A 27,808-nucleotide genomic window follows, 5' to 3' on the forward strand; every position below is an offset into this window, starting at 1 on the left:
GAGGTGTGGCTAAGGACAACCTGGGGTGTCATTTTTCACTGTACACGCCAATTAGACCGGGCCAGCCGGCCAGTGAACTCCAGGTATGTCTCTGCCTCCACAGTGTTGGGATCACAAGCGCACAGCCCACCATGGTATATGGTGAAATACATACAGTGTGCTCTGGCAACGGGGCAAGCGCTCCAGGCCCCATTTTTTTGTTTTTGTTTTTGTAGATGAGGAGACAGAGGTGGCCCTGCTGGAGCCTCTACACTACACTAAGGAACTCTGAGTGGCAGAGCCACTGGGGACAGCAGCAGCAGAACCATGGAGGAAGGATGGGCACAGAGAAGCCCCAAAAACATGGTGAAAACTATCACCAGATAGCCTGGGTCTCCCAGGGACACACTCTCACTAGCGACACCTAGAGGGACTCATGTTTGCTGCAAGTACCTGCCCTGCCCTGTCATTGGGGTGGCAGCCAGGGGCGTCTATAATGTGTGGACCACCAAGGAGCCGCAGCAGCATGCATTCACAATCCACGAACAGGAAAACACTCTTCAGTGGCGAGTTTGTGCTCCAGTTTGAGGGCCAACTATTTCACCATTTTCTCTCTGAGAGTGTGTGTCTGGGTGGGGAGGCACCGTATGGTCCAGTAGGAGCAGTCACAGATGCTATTCATACAGGATGTAGCCGTGCACTCATTCCACCCAGAGTGGGTTCAGCAGATTGTGCCATCATGGCAGAAAGCTGATCAGGGACACACACATAGGGAGTCACAATCCCCTTGATAATACCCCAAGATGCTCCCCTTCTCCCCTGCAGGCTCGCCCTCCTCCGTGCACTAGGGTCACCACTGGTACCTCTGCCTTGCTCAGGGAACACTGCTTCATCCTTGCTGACAGGTACAGAACCACATTGACAGCTGCCCCACCACCGCCTACTGCTTCCCAGTGGCTGTGATGACTATTTAGCTTAAAACGACCCTCTGAATTGCCTTACAGTTCAAGTCTAAAACAGGTGTGGGGCTGGTACCTGGAGTCTTCAGGGACACATTCTGCTTTTCCATAGCCTCTTGCTTATAGAACCCAAGGGCTGCCCTAGGCTCACCAAGGTGGCCCAGAGAGCCTCCATCTCAAGTCTTTAATCACATTTGCAAAGTCCTTCTAAGAAGCCATGTACAGTCACTGGTTCTAGGGGTTAGGACGTGACATGCACTGGGCATACCTTGCCTTCCATGCATGCCCTCTGCATCATAGGCCAGGAGAGCATGCAGATGGGTCTTACCCCAGAGCCCATAGGAGGGCATGAGGAACTCTATCCTGATGATTCAGGAAGGATAGGGGCAAATTTAAACCCCACCAGACTTCCTTTTAACTCTTCCCAGGTTCCCAAGTCTGCATGGACCTTAAAGACATCCAGTTTTAAGTAAAAAAACAAATCTCATGCAAGTTTCTGACACAAAGCGATTGACGACGTGAAACACCCAGCAGGTCTCAGGTACCTGCAGTGCAGCAGGCCCAGTTCTTCCTGAGAGCACAGTGTGGGTGATCTGATCACCTGGAGGGGCTGGAGAGATGGCTCAGAGGTTAAGAGCACTGGCTGCTTTTCCAAAGGACCTGGGTTCAATTCCCAGCACCCACACTGCAGCACACAACTGTCTGTAACTCCAGTTCTAGGGGATCTGACACCTTCACAGACATACATGCAAGCAAAACCCTAATGTACAATAAATAAATACATTAAAAAAAATGCCTTAGGTTTTCATTGGCCAGGTCTACTAACAGGACAAGAGACCCAAAGAGGGACAAACTTCCAACCCAGAGGGTGAGGCATATAGGAACCTGGATTAGAGCTAGGCTAAGATGCCTGTGTGGTTGGGCACCAGGGAAAGCTTCTGGAGGAGGGGCCCCAGGTGAGTGGGAATGAAGCTGACCTGGTAAACAGGTAAGGTAAGATGGCAGACTCACTAACAGTCAAAGTCCAGGAGCACATCTCATTTGGGAAGTGAGAGGAGGGGTCCTAGCCAGAGTCCTGAAGGGCAGGGAACCAGAACTGAAGCGTGACCAGAAAGCTCTCCTCTTCTGCCCACACAGAGCAGTGGGCAGTCAGCCTCAGTGGGCACTTGGCTGAGTGACTGACTAACTCCTGGAGAGTTAAGCTTAGCCACTGCTGGCACAGGCTGGGGCAACCCCCCAGGACACAGAGGGGTGCTAGTGTCCAAGGAAGCAGAGCAGCCTCCACCCTCCACCACTTACTATTGTAGGCTGACTCCAAACTGCTGGGTGGGCAGAGGTGGCCGAGGGGGCGGAGTCTTGGTGGGAGGGGGCAATTGGCCTTTGTGTAGGTTTTGCAGCTTCTCATCATACCTGTGGACACAAAGGGAGAGTGTCACCTCACAAGGGGACAGCCTTTTGGTCATGGAAGCCATCTCCAATTGCCATGTGTGGATCAGGCTTTGATCAATATTAATGGGAAACCCACATATCCTATGTCTCCTGTCTAAGTTCAGACATCTTGGGCAGGGTGCCGCACCCTCGGAGAGAAGGGAAGGGCTCAGAGTCAGACCAAGCTCAGGAGCCCCGCTGGAGCTGGCATGCCTGGCACAGGCCTGAAGCCGGGTCTGCTCTATCATTGAAACCCTGCTTGCCACAGACACTCAGTGAGACTTTCAGCACTAGCTGTCTTCCGGAGTCCCTACGCTTGCCACCCCTGGTTCATTTCATTCTATACACGGCTCACCGGCTCACCAGGGAATCTCTTTCATATCCGGCTCAGAAGCAGAACTGCAAACCTGTGCCTCGACGTGTTTTTAATCAGTTTTGCAACGGCAGTGAGAAGAGCCTCCCACCCACATGCACCCCTCACGGCTTGGTCTCCTGCGCATGTGCGTGGATAGTAGACCCCGGAGCGGTGCCTGGGGATGGCGAGGCACTCACCGTACTACTTCTGGGGGGATGAGCAGTTGGTCGCACTGAAGGTGCTCTCGGAGCTCACGCAGGCTGCTGCAGTAGGTGACCTTTTTCCCAAACTTGTGACTAAGGAAAGAAAAATAATAAAATAATGAGATGAGTGAGAAAGGGCTGCAGGGGTTGGGGTGCCACACAGGAAACAGGCCATGCGCCGAGACCCGGGGGGGGGGGGGCTAAAGGTACTGGAGCCTCGCCTGTATAAAATGATTATGGGTCTTCAGTTTGAACTGGCTGCGAATTTACACAGAGCAGACAGCTCAGGAGACCCTTTCTGTATGGAGTGGATGGACATGCCTTAGTTTCTTTCCCTGTCATGTGATAAATACTCAGACAGAAGCAGCCAAAGGGGAGGTTTCTGTTAGCTCAAAGTCCAGCCCATTGTGGCAGTAAAGTCAACGCAGCAGGAGCTGGAGCAGCCGCTCACAGCATGTCCGGGCCAGAAGAGAATGCACACATGCACGCGTGGTACTGCCCAGTTCCTCCTCTCCCAGGATCCCCTGCCCAGGGAATGGTCCCATCCACAGGAGGCAGGTTATCCACATCAGTTAATAAGATAATCCCTCACAGGCGTGCCCAGAGGATGGATACCTTGCTCAGCCTAGATATAGTAGGGAGGGCCAAAGCAATGTGCCTTACCCTCTCTGAGGAGTGGATGGGGGTGGGTAGGGAGGGAAGGTGGAGGAAATGGGAGGAGGAGGGGGAGTGGGAACTGGGATTGGTATGTGAAATGAGAAGAGGTAGTTTTAAGAAATAAATAAAAGAAAAATTTTTTTAATAAAAGGTTCTCCAACTTTCCACTGTCCAAACAAAACAAGACCTCAGGGATCGTGATAGATGGTGCACCCTTGTGAGCAGAGTACAATTCTGGGTCCTGTGCCAACTCTAGCTTAAACCAGTTCCCACACCCCAAGGGAGGCCAAGGCCTGTGCACTGGCTCCCTCTCGTGGTCAAGAGTGGATTGGTCCTGGAGGTCAGATTTCAGTCACAAGCAAGGCAGTTAGTTTCCCAGACTGCAAGGGTGCTATCAGGGACCCTGTACTGTTGAAGAGAGAAGGCTCTGGACCCTGGGGAGGGGCTTGGGGCAGGCCTTGTGGGATGTCCTGACCTGTGCATCCAAATAGCAAACAACTCAGGGACAGCCTGGCCTCTGCTCCGAGGACACTGCAGGTTCCTCTGGGGTATGAAGTGTTGTAAATGCTTGCTGTGTGGACAAGAGGAGCCACTGAGCTTGGCTATCTTGTGGAATTGTCCAGACAGTGATGTCTGCTTCAGCACTGTGGGGTCCTCCCATGCCACTCCTGCCCACTCAGGAGCCGCACACCACCTTCCTCTGTGCAGGTGCCCAATGACTCCTGCAAGGGAGTCACCCACTGGGCAAGTAGACACGACCCATATGGCCTTCCACACTGGGGAAAGGGCCTTGGGCAGCTCGGTCAGGAATCCCAGCACAGGCACGGGACAGGTTCCCATGAGAGACTTCAGCTTCCAGGAGAGACTGAGTCAGGATGACTCTCAGGATCTAGCCTGAGCCTGTGAGGGTCCACCCCTCTTCCTGTGTTATGGCTTCCCTCTGTTGTTGGATCCCAGTCCTGAGTCCTTTACTGGCTGTGTGACCTGGGGAAGCTGTGTCACCTCTTCAGGCACTAACCTCCCCTGTTTCGAAGTAGAGAAGTCATGGCTGACAACGTAAGATGGTTTTGGTGTGTTCCATAAGGTGAATAGATGATTCAACCCCAAAAGGATAGCTTAAAACATTCTAGAAAAAAATCAGGCAGGGTGTGGTGCATACCACCTTCCGTAGAATACCAGGGCTGTGGAGAGGAAGGCTGAGCTGCAGGGCAGCTGGAAGTGAGGGATGAGGCTTGAGGCCGGAAGTGCTGCAGCTCTACCCTGGAGCCATTGGTGATGATGATGATGTGTGTATGTGTATGTGTGTATGTGTGTGTATAGGTGTGCGCATTTGTGTGTGCACAAATGAGCATGCACATGGGAGTGAGAATGCATGACATAAGCATGTGTGTGCACACGCACATATAAGTGCAGGCAGACGTTCAATAGCATGTAGTAGTGGGCCCTGGGGCCCTCACATATAGGTGGGTGGTCCACAGGCAGCGTAAATGAAGGACCCAGCGTAAATGAAGCAGCTTAAAATGGCTCCAGTGTACCCCCAACAGGTCCAGTCAGTATGGAAGTCCAGCAGGGGACGAGGCTGCAGCCCCTTGATTCTTGCAGTTCCTAGAGGTGCCTGTGTCCCTTGTTGGGGGACGCCTGTCTCTATCTTCAAAGCCAGCAGTGCAGCATCTTTGAACTTCTTTCCCGACACTGCTGGGAAAGGCTGTCCATTAAGGAGCCCAGAGAACACCCGGAGCTCAGGGGAACATCCCGCATTGTCTTCTGTTTAAATCCCTTGCCTTAATCTCATCTACATAGCTCCTGTACCGTGGAACGTGACATAGTTGACATGCTGGGACCCAAGTGCAGAGACCTCTAGGGTCATACATGGACCAGTGGAAAAGGGTCTGCAGGCTGCAAAGACTGATGCCAACTGTGTCCTGAAGGCTGCGTGTGGTGACAGAGGCTCGAGGACACAGCAAAGTGAGATACACAGCTTGGGCCTCAAGGAGGCAGATAGGAGACGGGAGGGCAGGAGAAATAGAGATTTCCATGTAGTCGGTGGGTTGGGCTGCCATGCTGAAGTCAGAGGAGAAACGGGAACATAGAGAGTGGATGCAATGCCTGATGCCTGACTGTCTCTGTCCTGCTCTCTCTCCTATACATGAGGCACAACATGAACCTCCTGTGTGGCCGTGGGCTTGAGAGAGTGAAGTGCGTTATTAGTAACAGGCCTCTGCAGCACTGTAGGGAGAAGTGGTGGAAGGAGGTGACGGGGACATGATGGAAGAGGAGGAAGCAGCAAAGGATTTTGAGGGCTGTGTCCAGCAAAGGGTGACAATCCCTCATGTGTGTGCCCTCCCTGCACTAAAATGCTCCTTCTAAAAACCCTCCTGAATCCTCCTGACTGACCAGGAAGGACACTGCCACCTCCATTCTGGATGTGCTACCTCACCTGAGTGTCCCAACCTGCCCCATGCAAATACTGAGCCCTCATGAATGAAGCTCACCCACTCACCATGCGACTGAGTGCAGCTTGTGCCTGATGCTTGCGGCTAAATGGAGAAGGTGCCCATGGAGCCCTGGCAGAGCCAAGTCTTATGATCCCCTGGAACTCTTCCTAATACTGCCCAGAGAAATCATTGTCCAGGGAGAAAGAGTCCAGACATCCTGGAAAGAGCTAACAGAAGTTCCCAAATTTCTGGGCTGTTTGCCTAGGTACAGGCAGCTAGCCCGTGGGCTTGGGGCCCCCATCCTGAGCTTCCAGGAAAGTCTGTGCCTTCACCTGCTCCAGAGAGGAAGCCTGGAACATAGCCATGAGCCAAAACACAGAGTTCATACCAGCAGACAGTTGAGGCAGAACCTCACTGGGTGGTCTGTCTGTACCCAGAGGGAGTGGCTGAGGCCAGTCATACCCAGAGTGAATGGAGACAGAGTCACGGAGGGCAGTTGTGGAGTGTCCGCACCTACAGGACCAACCCTAAAAAAAACATCTGGGCATAGAACCCTAAGAAAACATCTGGGCACAGAACACAGCCAAGATTCCTGCTGCAGGGGACAGGCTATCCCAGATCATGTCCCAAAGACACAAGATGGAAGCCCTGTGCCTGTGTCCCAGGCTCTGCATCTACATAGTTACCCTGCTGGGTACACTGGAGCCCTTCCTGGGCTTTGTGAACTTGATGGTGATCTTGGGGACCAAGATATAGATGCAAAATATGGACATTCGGGTCATGGGATATTTAATGTCATCATTAAGTGTGACATCAATGTCATGGGCCAGTGTTCCTGTCCACAACCTGAGTCCCAGTGCATGACCTGGGTGGTCATGTGACCCCAGGAGAACCCATGTATGCCTCAGAGACAGACCTACATGGAGCCCTCCTTAGAGGTGTGCCTCAGAGATGGTGGCCTGAGAGTCTACCAGGCGCAAGCTCACCTGATGAGGGGCTTGAAGATGTTCCACAAGGCTTTGATGAAGTTGGTGGGGTGCACAACATAGAGCGCCTTCAGGTTCTTCTTGTACCTGAGGAGGAAAAGGTGAGGTGATGTCAGTGCCCCCAACTCCAGCATGTTCCACACTGAGTACCTGCACAGCAGGCCCAAACCTCAAAAACTCCATTCCTCAACAGGCTCAGCTAAAGGATGTGGATTAAAACCCAGAAAGAACTGTGGGGAGGGGGTGCATGCCTCTAATTCCAGCACTTGAGAGGCAGAGGCAGGTGGGGCTCTGTGAGTTTGAGGCCAGCTTGGTCTGTGTAGAGAGTTCCAGGCCATCCAGGGCTACATAGTGAGGCTCTCTCAAAAACAAAACAAAATCAGAGACCGGAAGAGGAAGGGACTGGAGAGATGGTTGGTTCAGTTGGTCAAGTGCCTGGGAACCCCAGAACCCATATAAGAAATGTTGGGCAGGTGGTGGCAGGTGCTCGTAATCTCAGTGCTAAGGAGGCAGAGGCAGGAGGATCCTAGCAGCCAGCCCAGCTACAAGGAAAGTTCTAAGACAATGAGGGACCCCATCTCAACAACCAGAGTGGATGGTGCCTAAGAAAGAATGACCGGCTGAGGTTAACCTCTGGCTTGCACACATGCACACACACACACATGTGCACTCACACACACACACACACACCATAGAAGGTATTTAAATTCAGAACACTGATCCCTTGGCCCGGGCCCATCCACTGCATAGTTAACCCTGCCTGTGTATGAGGTGATGTGTGTGGAGTAGAGCCCGTGGCCATGAATGCTCTCGCAGATGCTGGGTGGAGGGCATGGAGCATAGTCTTAACCAAGGATGACCTGGTTGCAGCGTTCAGAATTAAACCTGCCCACAGGGCTCGCCAACAGTGACATCTTGTGGGTAGTGTGCATAAGGTCATGGTGGGCGGGGGAGGATTTACTCCAGAGATCATTATGAGGGGTTGTTAAACTGCAACAGTCCACCGCAGGAAGCCGGGACTGGCTGAGAGGTTGGGGCTGAGTGTGACTTAGGTCATTTGGAGCAGGGATCAAAGTTCAGACAAAGAAAGTATCTAAGCGGAGGGCTGAAGTGGCCTGGTATGGGATACCAGAACAGAGTGGGTAAGGACATCTGGAGGTGAGGGAGCCAGGCTGGAAGAGGAGAGGCTGGACCAGGGAGATGTAAGATGGGAGCTGGAGAGAGAGTGCAGAGGAGAGGGTGCAGGGCTCCTGTGAACCCACACTGTCAACTCATGAGGCTGACCAGCAATGTGACAACCCAAAGGAGCAAAGGCAACAGGGCCTCTAAAAACACAGACCTCAGAAAGGAGGCGGCATCCTGGGAGGAATGCCAGGTTTCAGGGCTGAGGTGAAAGGAAGCCTGGAAAGACTGAAGGGTGAGTTGGGACCCTTAGCCAGGCTGAGGCGCAACAGTGAAGGCAAATCGGCGTCGCGTGAGCAATAAATCCTAAAAGGAAGTCCCCACTCCAAACTGCGGTCATAAGACAGGCTTCAAGAAATCTGCTGTAGTAGAATTCCAGAATGTGCTTCACCCCCTCTATGTGCCCTGGAGCTCAGAGGTCACAGAAACAGGTCACTTCACTCATCTTTCCCTGCAACCGGGAGGGTCAGAAGGTCACAAAAACAGGCAATCCAACTGATCTACCTCACAGTTTCGAGAAACAGCTTATCAGGGAAAAAAAACAATACTCGCAATTTCTGGGACTTGAAAAGTCAGCCCCCACCCCCTGACTCTCTACAAAAACTGATTTTCGAGAAACCCTGTCTCAAAACAAAACAAAACAAAAAACAAGTGATTCTCAGATTCTTTATAGTGCAGTCTCCTGTACCCTAGACTAAGCCACAGGCCTGAGGACGCCGGCCTCTTAGACCAGCAAATCTGCTCTTGTCATTTCGAGGTCCAAGTGAGTCTGTTCTGTCATTTTCCTTTCACTGACTTTTTTCTTACATGTACCCCGCTAAATGACATAAGTCGCGTGTCCTGTTGATGTAAGCAAGAGGAGAGGAGGGGCACACCCTACACGTCAGTGCAGACCTATGCTGCATCCCCACCCAGCCCCTCAGCGCTGAGACGCTGAGTACAGGCAGCACAAAGATTTGGTGCTACAGCCGCTTGGCCTCAGGGGATCAGCCAAGAGCCTCTCTTGGATCCTGTCTCAAAACCTATGGCTGCTAGGCAGGGGAGCCTGGAGCTACCCCACACCCACTAAGGAGGCAGCTGAGCTTACTAGAAGTCTTGAACAGGACAAGCGGCCCAGGAATCAGGTTGTCTAAGGAAAGGACAGGTAGCAGGTGTGGCCTGGCCTGAGGGTGATGCCTAAGAGGGGAAACAGGTGGGATTCCTCTAGGGTATAACAGAGTCTCTACCAGCGCAAATCAGAGCTGGAGTTGCAGTTGCAGGACAGAGGGCTTGCTACCCTCCACAAATCACTTTGCTGGATAGTTTTGGTGCTCCTTGTTTTGTCTCTATGAAGCCAACATAGACAGTCCTATCCCTGCCCCCACTACCTTTTCCTAGAGAGTGGGAAAATCTTTGATGATTTGTTTGGTTTGGGTCTTATTCTTGAAACACGGTCAAATGTAGCCCAGCCTCAAACTCACATAGCCCAGGACGACCTTGAACTCTGGTCCTCCTGCCACCACCTCTAGAGGGCTGGGATTACAAGCATGCCCCGCCATATCCAGCTGAGAGTGGGATAGAAAACACTAGAGTTCAGTTCCCCAGTCCACAGCCATGTCTTCCATCCACCCCTGTTTGGCGCTACTGACCCAGGTTAAAAGAGCAGGAAACAGGCAGTCGGCAAGGACTTCGTCCCTGCTGGTGCACAGTTATACTCTCTCTTGCCCTTCAGCGTGAGTGTGATGTCTGTTCACACTGGACATTGGGTGGCCCCCAGCCTCTATTGCAGACGTCACCACTCCAAAACCACTGGCCTGCTAGGCATGGTGGCACATTCCTTTAATTCCAGCACTTGGGACACAGAGATTTAGTCTACATAGAGCATTCCAGGCGGCGGGGCTATCCAGTGAGAAGCTGTTTCAAAAAACAAACATAAATCACCACCGTTGGCTCAGATGCCAACCTCCCAGCTACATTATACACTTCTGCCTCCAGCAACAGGCCAGAAGTATTGCGATTCTGTAGCCTTCTCCCAGATGGACTCTCTCCATGACTAAATGAGACACCAGCATCTATCTGGCCCACTGCAGAGCCCATGACCCTTCCACCATTCAGTCTCGCGTGCAGCCCGCTCTGTGCCCCCTTCCCCCTCAAAGGTGCCTTGTACGCACTTGCGGTCAAACTCCTTGTAGGCATTCTGGAGCCAGCCCAGGGATGGTTTGTTCTGGCTGCTGAGGCCGTAGTGAAAGTAGACAATAGTATAGTCATTCTCCACATGCTGGTCCAGCGTGTACTTCAGATACCTGAGGGGCACAAGATACAGGGTTCCTTTAGGACAGTCACTCGCTCTACACTGAGTTACTGACGTCCATGAAACAGAAGCCACGGTCAGTCAGCAGGTGCCAGGAGCAGGCCATGCTCAGGTCATATCAAGAACCATGTGGAGACTCTATGTCCTTGTTCCTTAGGTGACACTTGAGGTTCAGAGGCATGATCTCACTGACCCAAAGTCATACAGCAAGGAGACAAGACATCACCCCAAAGAAATCCACAGGAAAGCCTCAGAAACTGTGACTGCCCCATGTTTGGAAGAAAGGTACTTGTGGATGAATCTGGGGTGTTAAGAGAAGGGTGGATGTTGGACCTGCCAGGATGGCTTTTAGGAAAACTCATAGAGATGCAAATTCAGGCCTAAGCCCCTACATGGGTCCCTAGTAAAGGTCCTTGGAGAGACAACCTCCATGAACCCAGAAGGTCAGTGCCCACAGCTCAGTTGGCTAAGAGTTGGAATCAAGCCAACGTCCACCATTCTACCGCTGCTGGTGAAGCCATGGTAGTTGTGGTGGGGGGAATCTCCCCAGATGGCTCTGGAATGGATTCAGAAGACCCTGAGCTTAGCGTGTTTCCAAATCCACACAGGGAATTGAGACCAAGATGGCCACACTGGGAGGCTGCTGCATGAGGCAGAGAGTAGGGGAACACTTACTCCAGCAGGCGCTGGTGGTTGAGCTGGTGCGAGGGTGGCAAGCGGCAGCAACTGAACGTGAAGATGCGCCTCCCCTGGCGATCATCCCCTGGAGGGATGGAGAGAGGTGTGACTAGGAGTTAGGATGCATGAGGCTGGGGCTTGGCAGCTGATATCCAAGGGAGGTATGTGATGTGCCCATTTTCTGAGAAAACCTTCCGACTGTCCATCACTCCATTTATCAGATGGAGCACTGGGGTTGCCAGGTTACCTCATCAGTGCCAGGTCCCATCAGCTGGCAGCCCGTGGGTTTAACTTTAGCGTCATTTGACTTCAAGTACTCCAACCTAGCTGACTCCTCACTGTGCCCCTCAGTGTTTTCCTAGGACTCTGAGTCTTGGACAAGGCCAGAGAGTACAGGGAGCAGTTGCCTCTGGACAGGACAGGACCACACATCAGTACAGGGGACCATGCTTGCTATTTCTTGCATTGTGGAGGTCAAGTCACCTTGTGTTGTGACCAGTTCTCAATACACAAGACAGCCACGAGGCCTCAAGGACAAAGGCATCCTGAGGACTGGCAACGGCCACTGAATCTAGAGCTCCAGCCTCCTTGTACCCAGGACAGGGAACAGTCTTCAGCTTTAGAGAGAGAGTACACACAGCTCTGTTGGCTAGGGAGGAAAAAGTTGGTCCTAGCATATGAATGGTGCTGGTGGCAGCCATGGTACCTTGGTGACAGGAGCCTTTTCAGATGACTCTCAAGTGGACTTGAAGGCCAGTCCCTGAGCCCAGGCACACGGTAGCACTTGGTGATCACACAGCCTCTCTCCAGAGGACAGGTAGCTGCTGGGGTCCCAAATGTTGCATCTGCTACTCCTTAGGCCATGGCTGGACCTTCCTTCTCTCTATATGGAACCCGGAGTGTACAGTGGAAGGCAGGATCGGGACTAGCAACATGTTATACTGGGGAACAGCAGCCTGGAGCCACAGCCCCTGCCCGCTGGATCCTCGGGGCTTTATCCACAACTCTGCCTTAGAGACATAGGAAGAAAATGAGGGGCTGAGCCAGCTCTGGCCTGCACACTGTGTTACAGGTAAACACAGGGCACAGGTGAGCACAATTGGGACGTGTGCTGAGGACAACATGCGACAATTGGTTCTTTCCTTCCACGAATGTGGGACCCACAAACTCAGCCTTGATGCTAGGCACCTTGCCCCACTGAGCCATCTCAACAGTACCCACCCTCCCCTTGAAACGAGGCCAGAATATGTAGCCCAGGTTGGCCTGGAATGGGAGATCCTCCTGAGTCAGGATAAAAAGAAAAAGTAAAGGAGACAGAGGAAGGGACAGACGACCTCTGCCTGGAATCTGCCTGGAGTCCTTCTTGATGACTCTTGGCTCAACACAGACAAAAGGGCTGATCGTGCAAAGATGTGTTTTCTAAAGGCTTCTTAAAACACAGACCTGAAGCCAATGGGCTGCGCTTGTTTAGGAAAGAAATGCTGTGGCCTTGAGTTTTGCTGAGTCAGCACTCCTCTCTCATCCCTAAACTTAAGCCATGCAATCCATAAATCCACCTCACTACGACATTCACAAAAGAAATGAAAAGAAATAAGGTAACAAGGTTATTAAAACCAACTAAATTAGTTTATGTTATGTTGTAGAGTGTACAGGTGTTTGTCTGCATGTATGTCTGTATGTCATGTGTCACGCAGGCCAGAAGAGGGCATCCGATCCCCTGGAAATGGAGTTACAATTGGTTGTGAGCTGCCATGTGTGTGCTGAGAATCAAACTCCCGACCTCTGCAGGAGTAGACAGTGCTCTTAGCCACTGAGTGAGTCATCTTTCCAGGCCCTAAAATTTTACATTTTAAAACTTCAATAGTTAAGCTTCCCATATTTTTGTGTGTGTTGTAGAATGTGCACACAGTCTTGTGTGTGTTGAAGAGTATATAAATATTCCTGGGTATGTGTGTGTTGTAGAGTATATACATATTCCTGTGTGTGTTGTAGAGTGTACATATTCTTCTGTGTGTGTGTGTGTGTGTGTGTGTTGTAGAGTGTATACATATTCTTGTGTGTGTGTGTGTGTGTGCGCGCGTGCGTGTTGTAGGGCGGGTACATATTCCTGTGTGTATAGGTAGAGGCTGTGTTGATGTCAGGCATCTTCCTCAGTCTCCACCTTGTTTCTTGAGACGGGCTGTGTCACTAAGCCTGGAGCTCATTGATTCCACAGGAGCAGCTGGTCAGGGAGCCCGGGGATCATTGTCTGCACCTGCCCAGTGCTGGAATTACAGAGGCGTGTCCTTCTGCCAGGCTTTTTACAGGGGCTCTGGGGGAATGACCTCGGGTGCTCCAGCTTGTGTGGTAAGACCTTTCCCGTCTGAGTCCTCATCTCCCCAGCTCCTTTAACTTTGCCTCATCTTTCAGCCTCGTTGTGTGTGACATTATTTGAACAATGTAGCTTCTAAAGGCACAGAATCATAAACACAACCGCTGAAACTAGAGATATGGTTCAGCAGGTAGGAGTGCTTACTGCTCTTGTAGAGGACCCTGACTTGGTTTCCAGCACATGAATCAGGTAGCTCAAAACTGCCCGTGTTTCCAGTTCCAGGATCCTGTGCCCTCTGGCTTCTGTGGGCACCCGCATGCACGTGGCACACATACAGGCAACCATTGTAAAGACGCATCAGGGACTCGGGTGTGTGCTGCCCCTTTCCTGAGAGCCTTTCCCTACATGCTCAATAGACTCGCTACCTTGAGGGCTGGAGAGATGGCAGCTTCTGAAGGGGACCCAGGCTCGATTCCCAGCACCCACATAATGGCTCACAATCATCTATAACTCCAGTTCCGGAGGATCCGACACCCTCTTCTGGCCTCCAAAGCACCAGGCAAGCATGTGGTGCACAGACATACATGCAGACAAAACACCCACACACATAACATAAGACAAACAAAACCTTGCTAACTTGATTAATTCTGAATTGTTCTTTTTTTTTTTTTGGGTGAGGGGGGTTCAACATAAGGTTTCTCTGTTAACAGCCCTGGCTGTCCTGGAACTCACTATGTAGACCAGTCTGGCCTTGAACTTACAGAGATTCACTTGCTTCTGCCTCCTGAGTGCTAGGATTAAAGGCATATGCCACCACAGCCTGGCTTGAATTGTTCTGAAATTTTTATTTTTTTTTTATTCTTTTTTATTTACATCCTGAAATTCTTTTCTGCAGTGCAGTCAAGGACCCAGCTTAGCTGAGTGTAGTGGTGAACCCTTTAATCCCAGCAGTTGGGAGGCAAAGGCAAGAGGATCTCTGAGTCTAAAGCCAGCCTGATCTACAGAGTGAGTTCCAAGACAGCCAGAGCTACATAGAGAGTCACTGTCTTGAAAAAAAAAAAAAAAAAAAAAAAAAAAACAAACAAAAAAGACCAGCTTTACTCTAGTAGAGATTCCAAAGAGAAGAAACCTGGCAGTGTTGGGCTGCTTCTCTCCAGAACCGCTGACCTGCCGACCTCAGTCTCTAAACACTAGAACTGCAGACATGGCCACCACATCTGACTTTCATTCCATAGAAGGCATCCTTCTGTCCTAGCCCTGGATGTCACCCCTCCTGATTCCCCCAACATCCAAACTCACCTGTCCTTTTAATCAAGCTATTGCCCCTTGACCCACACAGTGTGCCCACATCTGTGAACACACCACCCGTGCACACAGAGAGAAGACAGACTGTTGTAGATTTATTATTTTAAGGTGTGTTACATTTGCTTATGCTCTGGAATATTTGTTTAACAATGTAAAGATGCGTAGCTTTTGTCTGTGCTGCATTTGTTTAACTCTGTGAAGTTGTGATTCTTTGCCTGTCTAAAACACCTGATGGTCTAATTAGTAAAGAGCTGACTGGCCAATAGCAAGGCAGGAGAAAGGGTAGGCGGGGCTGCCAGATAGAGGGTATAAATAGAAAGAGACTGAGGAGGGAGGAGCAAGAGAGAACACAGAGAGGAGGCCATCAGAGGCCAGATACCCAGCTACTCAGCCAACCATGGAGTAAGAGTGAAAGTTAAGTTATACAGAAGTAAGAATAGGAAAAAGCCCAGAGGCAAAAGGTAGTCAGAGATAATTTACAGTTAAGAAAAGCTGACTATAAACAAGCCAAGCAAAGGCCAGGTGTTTACAATTAAGATTAAGCCTCTGTGAGCGATTTATTTGGGAGCTGAGTGGTGGACCCCTCCAAAAAACAAAGAGCCAGGAAAAAAAAAAAGAGTACAAAAAACAACATTTTGGCACCCAATGTGGGCCTAGAGTGAAGGAAAATCCAGCAACAATAGGCAGTGTTTGTGGAATCATGGTGTGTGAAAGGCTGCCGGCTGCCATGGGCATCTGGTTCTCTTGGGTATTGGCCACACACGCTGTAGACCCAGTAGTGACACCTGGTGAGACGCAACCATCTTGGATTGGGTGGTCACGGCATTTCCATCACACTGGGCAGTGCTGCCCTTGAGTAGACATCTGGGTAGACTTCAGGGAAAGTAGTTATGGAGGGAGCTTTGGGTTGAACACTGTTCCTTTCCTCCCAAAGCAACTCATGACTTCCTAGAGTCTCAAATGTGACCTTGTTTACAAATAGGGTCATCACAGATTTAATTAGGTTAAAGTTCAAAAGAGGACCATCCCGGATTTAGAACAAAGAGGAGACACTGATCTAGGAAAGGACACAGCCATGGACCACAGGAGGTGGGGAGTGCAGTGAGAGCCAAATGTCAAGAGGTCAAAGGAATGCCAGAACCCCAGATGCTGGGGACACTGGGGTGAATTTTCCCAGAGCCTCCAGGAGTAACCAGGCCACCTACACCTTGGATTCTCATTTCTGAACCCCAGAATCATGAGAGTGAATGTCTGCTGTCTGAAACTCGGTTCTAGCACTTCTAGCGTTACCTGTCGCTTGGATCCATAACCTTACTTAGTTTCTCTGTATTCGGGAGAGTCTTAGGAAACAGAGCTTGGTGGAGGGAAATGGATTCATTTATAGTTTGCACAGACCGTGGAGAGAAATAATTCAATTTATTGCATCCACAACTGTCTTCCAATGTATAGGAATCCATGGGATAGAGGCCAGAGCTATGCAAACAGAGCTATGACGTGGCTTAGCTGTCCTCTCCTGGGGGAAGCCACTGCCCCTCGAGCTGTCTCCATATCCGTTCTCAGAATGAAGGGCACACGTGTCTCTATTAGAACTGAGAAGGTCTCTTCTGTCCCACAGCCTTTCTCATCTATAGCAGGAACCATGGCACAGGACAAAGGTAGTCCTTGCTGCTCACCAGACTTCAGCATCAGTCTGCAAGTCTCACACACAAGCCTGGGTCCCACAGAACAGCCGCCACCTGTGGCTCCTGCCATCTCCTTGGCTTGCCTTGTATGAGAGACCTGCTGCCCTTTCTCCTCCCTGCATCCCCATGCCCCCACCTGTGATGTCCAGGCTCCTCAGCGCCACCTTTTTTCCTTGTTTGTGGCCTCTTCTTCCTCCCACCTTTGCCTGGCCCCATCCTACAGGCCTCTGGGGGCCCAGCAGGCTGGATGTGCACAGTCCTCGTTCATCCCTGACAAGTCTGAAGAGACCCCCTCCAGCACCCTTGAGGGATCCCGCCTTTTCTGCAGGTCCAATCATGGTTGACTGCTTGCCTGAAGAACGGGACCCAAAAGACAACAAGGCTCTCTTTGTCTTGACTCACTTGTGCTGTAAAGAAGTGTTTACAGCCATGCTCAGGGCTCCCTCCCCTGCTTCCCCAAACGTGAGGCAGAGACGGAAGGATGCATGCCCGGAAAGGGAATGAACCAGAATATGCCGGAATCACAAGTGCTGACTGCATGGGCCTGGGTGGGCTCCTAATTCTCACCTCTGCAGCTGGGAAGCTGTTTGGTATGTACAACACCACACCATCCTTCCTCTGGGGAGCTCCAGAGTCTGGGATGTTTAAGATTCTAGAACAATCTGCTTGTAAATACAGCATCCATTCATCTTCCCGTCCTTAAGAACTTTGGCCAGGCCGCTGCCTGTTTAGAGCTCCGTATTCTAACCCACCACACAGTCCCCTCCCTTGTCCAGCAGGGGCTCTGGGCATGACACTAGAAAACAGCGAGGTTTCCAAACTGGGTCCTCTTGCCTGGGCCACTGGCTTCCAAAGGCAACTGCAGCCTGTGCTGAGGGCCACTGATCCCTCGGTTCTAAGTTACATCGGCTGCTTGAAAAGACACAGCGATTAAATGGTGAAAGAGAAAGTTAAGTTGGCGCTGCAAGGTCAGAAACCCAAGAGGCATTCCCCAAGACTGAGTCAAACCAGATCCGCCAGGCCACAGCATCAGTCTACAGGTCTCTCCACACACACAAAGCCTGGGTCCTACAGAAGAGCGGCTGCCTGTGGCTCCCACCCTCCTCTGCTTCCCTCTGACCTCTCTGTCCTGCAGCCCTCATGCCGTCATCCGTGAGGTCCAGGATCCTCAGCGCCATCTTCTTGTTTGTGGCCTCTTCCTCCTCCCCCCTTTGCCCAATCCAAAGATCAGTTAGTCGCTGCTCACTGAGGGCTACAGCATCTCCGGGCAGGAGAAGCCAGGAGATTTTATTCCTGCAGGAAGGGGATGGGGTATCTCTGCCCGGCCCCAGCAACCACAGAGGGCTATCCCCCGCTGCTCCAAATGGGTTCCCACACTCCTCAGAAGGCAGGAGACACTCCAGAGCACACACACACTGTCCTCCTCTCCTTTTCCCTCCCTGCCTCCCTCTATCTCTTAAGCCATACACCGCCTTATGAGGCTGTGAGCGTTGCATCTGCATTCACGACACCAGTCGCTACAAGAAACGTCCCTTCCAACAACACAGACTGGAGCATCACACAGGCTTCAAAATGAGATCAGCTGCAGGAGATGAACACTATCAGTGAGTGCACTTTCCACAGGCCTGAGACTCATCCCCTCCCGGCGGCTCCCCCTGTCTACAGCACAGCCTCACTAGCTGCCTCCCTGTCTCCAGGCCAGAGGGGCCCCATCAGTTGCCCAAAGGAAGGTTTCCCAGAGCTGTCACCCAGAGCAGGCCCATCGTGTTCACCATCTTGTCCGGTGAAACAAAGCAGAGGGTCTGAGGGCTCTACTCAAGGGGTGTGGGAGTTGGTCCATTTGGGCTTTTGTGTTTAGCATTGCTAAGGGTTCCCTCAAAATTGGAGGGAGATGGGAAAACTTGCAAGAGTCCGTCTGTCCTGCAGGAAAGCCCAGAAGGCTGTGCTGTGCTGGGTGGAATGATCGTGACACCTGTCGCCTCAGGTCTGGCATATTCTTCTCTTCCCCTCCACGGCTGCAAGAACCTGCCTCTCGCCTCCTTTCTCTGATATTTAGGTTCAGAACCTTCCCTCTCCCGTCTGTTCCTCCCCACATGATCTCTACTGAGCCCCACCCTGTAGGCCACAGCCTCAGACCCCAAAACATCACTCATTCCATTTGACCACTTAGTGTGCTGAAGTCCCCATGGCTTCTACAGTGCCTTGACTGGCCAAAAGCACCCACTCAGGTGCCATGCCTTTCTTTAGTTACCTTTAACAAGTCTCCAGATTTGGCCATAGGGCCCTGGGAAGGCTGTACTATTCCTTGGTGAGGCCATATCTGGCAGCACCTGGAGGATATAACTGACTCCTAAGGAGTTCTGGAGGGAAGGTGGCCCCTGGTCCAGAACTGCCCTTTAGCCTACTGGAAACTCAGGGGCAAGAGTTAAAGACAGGAGTCATTACTGAATGCTAATGAGGCCCTGGGAGGGGGAAAAGGTGACCTTCTTTGTGGCAAGAATGACCCCAATGGGAGACTGCCCAATGTATCCTACACTAAATGGTCACTGGAAACAGTCATGGTGGACTGAGAGGCCCACCATCCCGCGAGACCCAGAAGACTGTACTGCCCGATCTAGGGACCAGTCGGATGGTTCACATACCTGCCACCTGCAGGATGCCGTGTCTGGCCACGTCATAGAATGGATGATTCGTGCTCAGCGTCGGGTCCTGGCCAGCCATGGACACCACTGAGGGCCCTCCGGTGGCTCCCAGTGTGGCTGTTGCTTCCTTGTCTCTCTGTAGCTCTGCTGGGGATACAGGTTAAAGGGAGTCAGGAGGCAAGCTAGATTAGGGGATCTATGGCTAAGCATTGACGAATCACTCTTAGATGCTATCGAAACACCATTCATAGTCGGCCTTTAGTGTAATGATCCTTTTCCAGGGGTATGTTTGTTATAAACTGAGATGCTGAGAGTCAGATGGAAGCTGACTCCCTCGTCAGCAGTTTTTAGATCCCTTCCCTGGTACCCTTGCTGTTTTGAGTGAATGATTCTTCTCCAAGTAGCCAGCCACGCGTGGCTGCTCTGAACGCTGCACAGGGCCTCGAGGAAGCCCCATGGCAACTACAACTGCTCGCCCTGGAAGCACAGTGCTGTCTCCTAACGCTCTGTTCAGCCACTCCCACTTCAACACCCAGCCCTGGACTTCTGCCACAGTTTGGTCTCCTGAAGCTGTCTAGCCACACCCACTCCAACACCCAGCCATCAGCCTCTGTGCACTGAGTGAACCCGTAACCATTTCTACCCAGATCTGAGGGAGACCCAGCAAAAGGCTGGGACTGGCAGAGTCCCTTGTTTGAATGAAGGCCTGACACAGTTGTTAGAGATGCCCCAGCCAGGCTCCCACAGCCATTGTTCCCGTCTATCTATACGAGTAGGCTATGTGAATGCAGCCCTTTGTGAGTCAGAGGAAGGCAGTTTCCTGTGTTGCCCCCTGGGCCCATTAAAGGCTTCTCTCTGGGGTACATTTCTTGCTCATTTCTGACTACTTTTTCCTCTTCATTTTTTATTAGTTCTTTCATACAGTGTGCTTTGATCACGGCCCCCCTCCCCCCAACTACTCCAAGATCCAATTCTGCTTCTCTCCCCACCCAACTTGTGTCTTCTGTTTCTTTCTCTAAAGCCATAAAAGTCAAATTTGGGCTGCCCATCTATTCTTAGATTTGTGGCCTTCCACTGGAGCGTGGTTCACTTCCAGGGGCTCCATTCTTTATTCTTTTTGTTTTGTTTTTAAAGATTTATCTATTATGTACAGTGTTCTGCCTGCATGTAAGCCTGCAGGCCAGAAGAGGACGCCAGATCTCATTAGAGATGGTTGTGAATTTACGTGTGGTTGCTGGGAATTGAACTCAGGACCTCTGGAAGAGCAGCCAGAACTCTTAACCACTGAGCCATCTCTCCAGCCCCAGGAGTTACATTCTTAAAAACAAAAACAAACAAACAAATCCTGACCCTCCCTCTCCTAGTAACTATCAATTCCCAACAGCTCCTTTACTAGAGACAGGACTTCATGCCTACCTCCCTTCTCCATACTGGGGTCTTTTCTGACTTGGGTTATATGTAGAGTGGATTGAGCAGGTAACAGGAAGAAGGGGAGGTGGTGGCAACAGCAGCCATAGATACAGGAGTACCAATAAGAGGGTGTCTGAAGCTGTGTGTGGTGACTCCTGCCTTTATCTCAGTACTGAGGCAAAGAGGCAGACAGATGCCTATGAATTCAAGGCCAGCCTGATCTATGTAGCAAGTTCCAGGCTGGCCAAGACTATATGTAAGATGCTTTCTCAAAATAAAACAACAAACAGACAAGAATACAGATGAAGATTTCCAGAGACTGCTAAGGCGGAAGCCGTGAAGAACAAATGTGGCAGAGACACGAGCTGCCCAGGTCTGAAGAAGCTGAGGGCTCTGGCTGCTAGGAGAAGCTCCATGGAGCTGTCACGAAGCTCAGAGCTTCAGACCCCCCTGCCTGAGAGCTGTCACACCAGTCACTGTGGAGGGCTGGGATCCTGGCACCCAGGCTTAAGAGCTGTCACACTAGTAAGTGCCACCTGCTGCTGCTGGATGCTGTCTGCTGTCACCACTGGCTGGTGTTAGATGCCAAGTTTTACAACAGCTGCCAAGTGCTGGGGCCCCATGAGGGCTGACCGCCATGGAGAAGGGAACTGAGCATCCCTCAGACACATGCAAACAGAACTTGTCAGGAGCATATGCGGGCCAAGGGAGATGTTCTAGTTATACCCCAAGAAGACTGTGAGGGGAGAAGTAGCCACATCCACTAGAGGCTAGCATTGGGCAGGTGGACCCTTGACATCCCCACAGACCTATAAACTGAGGCCAGTGTGTGTGGGTCTTAAGACACATGTCTGAGAAACAGGGAGACTCAGAGTGTTCTCTGTCTTCAGTTTAGGCAGACTGCTTGAAGAGACCCACCCTCTTAGAATTTCTGTTTTTAAGTAGCTCTTCCAAATGATGAAGAAAGAGCTAAAAAAAAAAAAAAAAGTAGGATCCATAGATGATTCAGGTAGCCATTAAGTCTGACAACCCCAGTTCCATCCCCAGAACCCACTGTGGAAGGACAGAACTTACAAGTTGTCCTCTGATCTCCACATGCAGGTCATGGCATACCTGTGTGTGTTCCCACACACCCAAAAATATCTAAGTAAATAAATGTACTTAAAACTTCTAACAACAATAATTTAAACCATTCTACAGGGTCTGGAAGGATTCCTCGGTGGTTAAGAGCACTGGCTGCTGTTGTAGAGGACCTGGGTTCAGTTCCAGCAGACACCTGTATGTAATTCCAGTTCCAGGGGCGTCGGTGCCCTCTTCCATCCTACAAGGGCACTAGATGCATATGGTACACATATATACATGCAGGCAAAATACTCATGTTTATGAAATTAAAATAAGTCATTTTTTTCTTTATTTTATATTTCTTTGTTTTTGTTTTGTTGTTGTTTTGTTTTTGTTTTGAGACAGAGATTCTCTATGTTGTCCTGGAACCTCACTCTATAGACTAGCTGGCCTCGAACTCACAGATATCTGCTTGCCTCTGCCTCCCAAGTGCTGGGTTAAAGGTGGTCTTCGCCACTACCCAGCTGTTTTAACAAGTCCCAGGCCACCTTTGCAGCACAAAATTTCTGTCCTGTTTTTAAACTCCGTTCTTAAAGCTCTGGTTGACACTTAGAATAATTAGTAAGAACCAAGCTTTAGGGATGGCACAAGTTAGTATTCCTATCCACCCCAAAGAACTTCAGGGCTGAGGATATGGCTCAATGTATATTCATGAGGACCTGAGCTCAGATCCTCCAGAAGCCAAGTTTATTAGCAAAACACAGCAGAATACACCTGCAAGCCCAGCAAGCAGGGAGATGGTCCAGAAGGGGCTCTGGGGCCCATTGGCCAGCCAGTCTAGTGGAATCAACAAGATCTAAGTCTCAGAAAATAAGGTGAAGAGTGACCAAGGAGGACACTGGACATTGACATCTGGCCTCCGCAGATACACAGACAGACAAGGGGGCGGGGTGAGGGAGGGAGAGAATCAAACTTCAGTGCTGTGACTAAAACACAGCAGAGTGTACATCTTCAAATACAGGTGGGAAACTAAAACCGTAACTAGGAGACATCACTACAGACACCACAGCAGCTCTGCATGCAGATAAGCAGGGAGGTTAGACCTCTCTAGGCTAAGGTATGAAACGTGTTAGAACTCACGATACTGACCTGTAAAGGTGAGGCCAGTGTGGGTTGCACAGCAAGACTCTGTCTCAAAACAACGCCCCCTCCCCCCCCCACACACACATGCACACATAATCTTCAGGCTACAGAATATTTAAGAGCAGGAAGCAGAGACTGAGGGGAAGCACCCTTCTCAGCCACAGTGCCCTGGGGAGAAGCTCTGTGTTGCTTCAGTGCAGGCACCAGCCCAGGGTCATGCACAGGTCAGTGCCCAGGGCAGGAAGCCCAGACTCTTGGCTCTGTGCTTCTGCAAGTTCTCTACCGGGTGAGGAGATGTAAGTGAGCTCTCCCTGCTGAAGCCCCCCCCCCCCCCCCCCCGGCATGGGTATTGTTAAACTGGTCACCTTTAGCAGGAGAGTAGGCCATCAGGAGGAATTGCTATAGCTTCTCTTGTGTCAACAGTGACATTTCTAGATTCCTCGTCCAGTTGCCACACACCCTTCCCCCTCCCCATGCTGGTCCTCTACCCTCCCTAAAGGCCTCAGCCATCTGTGCCCCAGGTCAGGACTCTACCGTCATGCTGCTGTGTGGCTTTGGCCTGGAACTTTCCTCCATCTGGGTGAGTGGGAAGATAGGCAGGGTGATTGCTAACTTATTGCCAAGTCCCTAGGGCTGCCAGGGCAAGGCTGGCAGGAGATCCTGAAAGAAAGGCATCCAGAATGGGGGAGGAACAGAGAGGGCAAAGGTCCCAGGAGAGAGAGAGAGCCAGTGTATGATGCCCTAAGGAGACAAGCAGGGAGAGGTCTTGTGTCTCCCATGTATTCCTTCTACAGACCTGCAACAGACAGAGACACACGAATCCTGTAATTCAGGTCACCTACCTCCCTATCCTTCCCTGTGACATTCCTTCCTACTCTAATGTGGACAGCTGAGACACCTCAGCCCTCCTATACTTCACACAAGAGACTTGACCTGTGGCCTCCCCACAGTCTCCCCAAGCCTGCACCGTGTCACCTAACTCTAGATGCTGTGGTTCTGAGCTCGGGAGTCACTGGCCCAGGCCTCAGATGCATACTCGGGATCAGGTTTACTTCCTGGCAGGGCGCAGGACATCAGTGCCAGGGTCCATCAGCTCACCTTCTCTCCAGCACTCCTCAAGTCCAAAATTATCCACGCTGGAGAGCGGCTCACTGGGGACCTCGCTGGTATGGGATGATACCCAGGCTGGGACCCTGCGTCCACACCTAGCAAGGAAAACCTACTACGAAAGCCAGCAAAAGAACTTGGCCCTCAGAGCCCACAGCCCAGGACACGTGTTGCCTGAGGCAGCTGGCCAGGAACCAGTAATGGCTGAGAGGCCAGCCCTCACACTATCCACTGGGTCAAGTAGCTGCACAGAGCCCACAGCCAAGGTCTCTGCAGCAATGATGGCTCCCTTTTCCTCTGTCCTCTGCTTTAGCCAACCAGAATGTGGATCCTTTTGTACAAGAGCAAGCACTTGATCCCCTGGCACAGCCTAGATGCTTTGTTCTAAAGTTTGCATGGTCAGCCCTGCTGTACCATTGGCAGGAAGGGGTTTGTGCCCCCTTCCCGCTGCAGCCAGCACGTGGGATTTAAACTAAGGCTCTTCCAGAATCCTGCACTGCTCTCAGCCTCACCTGACTCTTGGTGCTGTGCACAGTGGGAGGGAGGACAGAGGAGGGAGTCTGAACAGACCCAAGAAGAAAGCTGGATTATACTGCCTCTGAGAGGTCTAGAAGGTTGTGAAGATACCCGTATCCTGTCCCCATCAGGTACCACATGGCTATCCCATAACCTGTCCCCATCAGGTACAACACGGCTATCCTGTAACCTGCCTCCACCAGATACCACATGGCTATCCTGTCTCCATCAGGTACTATGTGGCTACCTGGCCTTCTCCAAGCCTAGGAGTCACTGGTGATGCTAACCAATAGAGGTCCCTAAGGAGTGACTGTTCCAAGGTGAGGCTGTACACACAGGGCCATGACAGGGTCCCTTGCATGGGTCAACTGGTTGGGCCACCAGTGCCCAGGTGTTTGTTCAAATACTAGTCTCTGCTGTGAAGACATTTGTGGGTGATGTTGGCATCTAAGTCACATGACCCCCTTTAACATTGGCAGGTGCTATCTAATCCGTAAAGACCCTAGGAGTGGCCCAACCCTCCAGCTCCAGCTCAGGCTGGTTCCTCAGGCCTAGGCTCCATTCTGAAGCTAGGCTGGAACTATTTGGAGTCACCTCATTAACATAAACTCATCTGTAGCTGAAAGAGCTCAGCACATATAGCAAATGATGCTCATTTTACACACACACATCCAGTCCTAGCATATGCCGGGCACTTGCTCTTCCACTGAGTCACACTGCTTCCAATCTCCATACTCCATATATATCTGGCATGTGGTGTGCGTGTGTGCATGCGAGTGCACGCACAACTGCACGTACGTGCAAACACAGAGGTCAGAGGAAGACATCAGGTATCCTACCAGTCTCTGCCTTATTTCCTAGAGACACAATCTCTCATTGAACCCAAAGCTAGGTTGGCAGTCAGCAAACCCCAGAGGTCCTCCTGTCTCTGGCCACCTGTGCAGGGCTGTGGTCACAGGTACATGCCCACACCCAGCTTCTTACAAGGGTGCTGGCGATCTGAACACAGAACTGCATGCTTGCCCTGCAAGCGCTCTTATTCACTGAGCCATCTCGGCTCACTCGCGCCAATGTACATCTTAAAGCTCCTGTCCCAGCCTGGCTACAGGCACGGTCTGGCCGCTATCTACCATCCGCACTCTGGAGGGGAATTCTCCATTTCCCGCAGGACTATCAACCCTCTTGGCAACAGCCCCCACATCACAGCAATCGCGCCAGGGATGATCAGAAACTCATAACTCTCTGGCTTTCTGGGTCTTCCTAGGTGGAGTAAAGTTTCACAGGGACTCAAGACGCCCCACGTGCCCCATGCAGGGCCAGTATAGTCAAAGCCCCTCAGAAATGCCAGAGTGACAGGTCACACTGCAAACAGATCTTCTGCACTGCTCGGTGTTTCTGAGCCCCAGCCCTATCCCCCAGCCTGTCTGGCTCTGCCTGTGTCCACTGCCTCCACTTGCTCCCTTTGCAGCCCAGTGGACTCCAGGAGTCTCCCCCATGTGGGGGCTTGTTCCTGGGGGAGCATTCGGTATCTGTGAGGCTGGGAGAGCTCCGGTCCTCATTGGCGCCCAAGACCAGAACAGGCGATCCAGCAGCAGGCGTGCTATGCAAAACAGGCTCCAAACCACCCAAGGGGTCTATTTATATTCACAGCAAAATGGTTTGTTGCTGTCAAAATGTGTTTGCATGTTACACAAACAGACCCTCGTAGCAATTATCTTAATGCTGTCGCTACAAATGAACACCTACTTACCTCGGGCAAATTAATGCCGGATTTACCTTAAACAGCACAGCCCATGGGGGGGGGGGAGCACACAGATAAAGAACTCGGCGGATGTACCCACCTCCAGGCTCTCTCCAGGAGAGGAACCCCACACCACCCTTCCTAACCCTCTAAGGCTCAGAAAAAAAGAGGCATGCTCTGGTCAGATCTGCCTCAGACACCACAGCAGGATCCATCTTTCTGTCTCAGCCACACTAGTGGCCACAAGCCCTCCACCACTGCCCGCTCCTTACCACCAAGGCCACAAGGTCCCTGGTGCTGGCAAGGGGCACACACACAGACCTTACTCACTTGTCCAGAGGGAGAGATAGGTGATCTAGGTGAGACACCAGGGGGTAGGAAGGGCAACAGTGGTGAAGTCCTTGTGGCTAACGGGCAGGAGGCTGGAGTTCAAAGCTCCTCCCATCTAGCCCACCCTCACAGCCTGGAGCCCCTCCTATCACCATCTGGGCACAACTGGTACCTCTATCACAGTTTCCACCACCCATGCTCAGTGCTGGCCTGGGGCCCTGGCCTTCTTCTCTCTCGAAAGGATACTGAAGTCTCAGTCCCAAGCATCCCTGTCTTAGTTTGTTTTTCTGTTGCTGTGATTTAAAACAAAAACAAAAACAAAAAACAACTTTGACCAAAAGCAACTTTGGGGAGGAAAGGGCTTATTTCATCCTACCCTTCCGGGTCCCAGTTGAGCATTGAGGGAAATAAGGCAGGAACTGAACAGTAACCAAGGAGGAATGCTCTTTACTGGTTTGCTCACTGGTCCAAGCTTGGTTGGTTTGTTAAAATATCCCAGGCCCACCCACCTATGGATGTGCTGCCCATAGTGGGCTAGACCCTCCCATATCCATCATCAATCAAGACAGGACCTCACAAACATGACCACACAGGCCAATCTGAGCTGGGTGATTCCTCAATTGAGGTTCCCTCTTCCTAGGTAATTCTAGGTATGTTAAGTAAGAATAAAAAGCAAACAGAACACTCCCCAAGCACTAGACATGACCATCTGATGCCTGCCCAGTGCCTGGCCAATGCCTCCTGTTTCAAGTCTCTTCCTGGCAGGAGCGTCCTGAAGCCCCCATCCCCCACCCAAATGCTGCCCTCCAGGAAACAAGACTAGCCACTTCTACCCCATGCCTCTTGCTTTAGCCACATGGTCCTCGGGCGCTCTTTACACACCACACTGCGGCCACCTCAGAGCCTCTGCACACACTGTTCTTGCTACCTGGAACACACAGCCCCACGCAAGACAAATGATCCATACAGCGTCAACTGCTGTCACTGTCTGAAGCCCAAGTCCTAGTCCAGTCTGGGTTCAACAGTCCTACCTCGACCTTCCGTCCTTCCTCACAGGAGTTAAGAACGATCCACAATACCAGATCCAGGGGCTCTGACACCCTCTTCTAGCCTCTGGGTCACTGCACACGCAGACATATATAAAGGCAAAACACCCATACACATAAAATAAAAATAAATAAGTAAGTAAATCTTGGGGTACAGAACGGGAGGAGAGAAGGGAGGGAAAATGCAATAGGCATGTAAAATAAATGAAAGAAATGTTATTTAAATAAGATAAAATACAAATAAGTAATTAAATCTTTAGCAGATGAAAAGGGGCTGGAGAGACAGTTCAGTAGTTAGGAACACTTACTGCTCTTCTAGAGGACTGAAGTCCAGTTCCCAGAGCAGTTCACAGCCATCTGT

The 27,808-nt window shown here is 51.2% G+C and overlaps 1 protein-coding gene across 2 annotated transcripts in view; it reads right to left on the minus strand.

Moving 5' to 3' along the window:
* The window catches only part of Arhgap8 (Rho GTPase activating protein 8), a 45,903-nt gene that overhangs the window by 13,354 nt on the left and 4,741 nt on the right, over positions 1-27,808 (minus strand). The window contains exons 2-7 of one of the 2 annotated variants that reach the window (XM_050130019.1): positions 19,093-19,236; positions 11,150-11,237; positions 10,335-10,466; positions 7,003-7,089; positions 2,919-3,017; positions 2,238-2,348 (exon numbers count right to left, since the gene is read on the minus strand). In XM_050130019.1, the coding sequence (XP_049985976.1) occupies positions 2,238-2,348; positions 2,919-3,017; positions 7,003-7,089; positions 10,335-10,466; positions 11,150-11,237; positions 19,093-19,171 (596 nt within the window). In that variant the 5' untranslated portion in view covers positions 19,172-19,236. Of the gene's footprint in view, positions 1-2,237; positions 2,349-2,918; positions 3,018-7,002; positions 7,090-10,334; positions 10,467-11,149; positions 11,238-19,092; positions 19,240-27,808 lie in introns of both variants that reach the window. The other variant, XM_050130009.1, reaches the window with a different exon arrangement.

The sequence above is a fragment of the Alexandromys fortis genome, unplaced genomic scaffold, assembly GCF_014885135.2.
Source record: "Alexandromys fortis isolate MF-2015 unplaced genomic scaffold, M_Fortis_MF-2015_v1.1 scaffold_28, whole genome shotgun sequence".
In the NCBI taxonomy this organism is placed as follows: domain Eukaryota; kingdom Metazoa; phylum Chordata; class Mammalia; order Rodentia; family Cricetidae; genus Alexandromys; species Alexandromys fortis.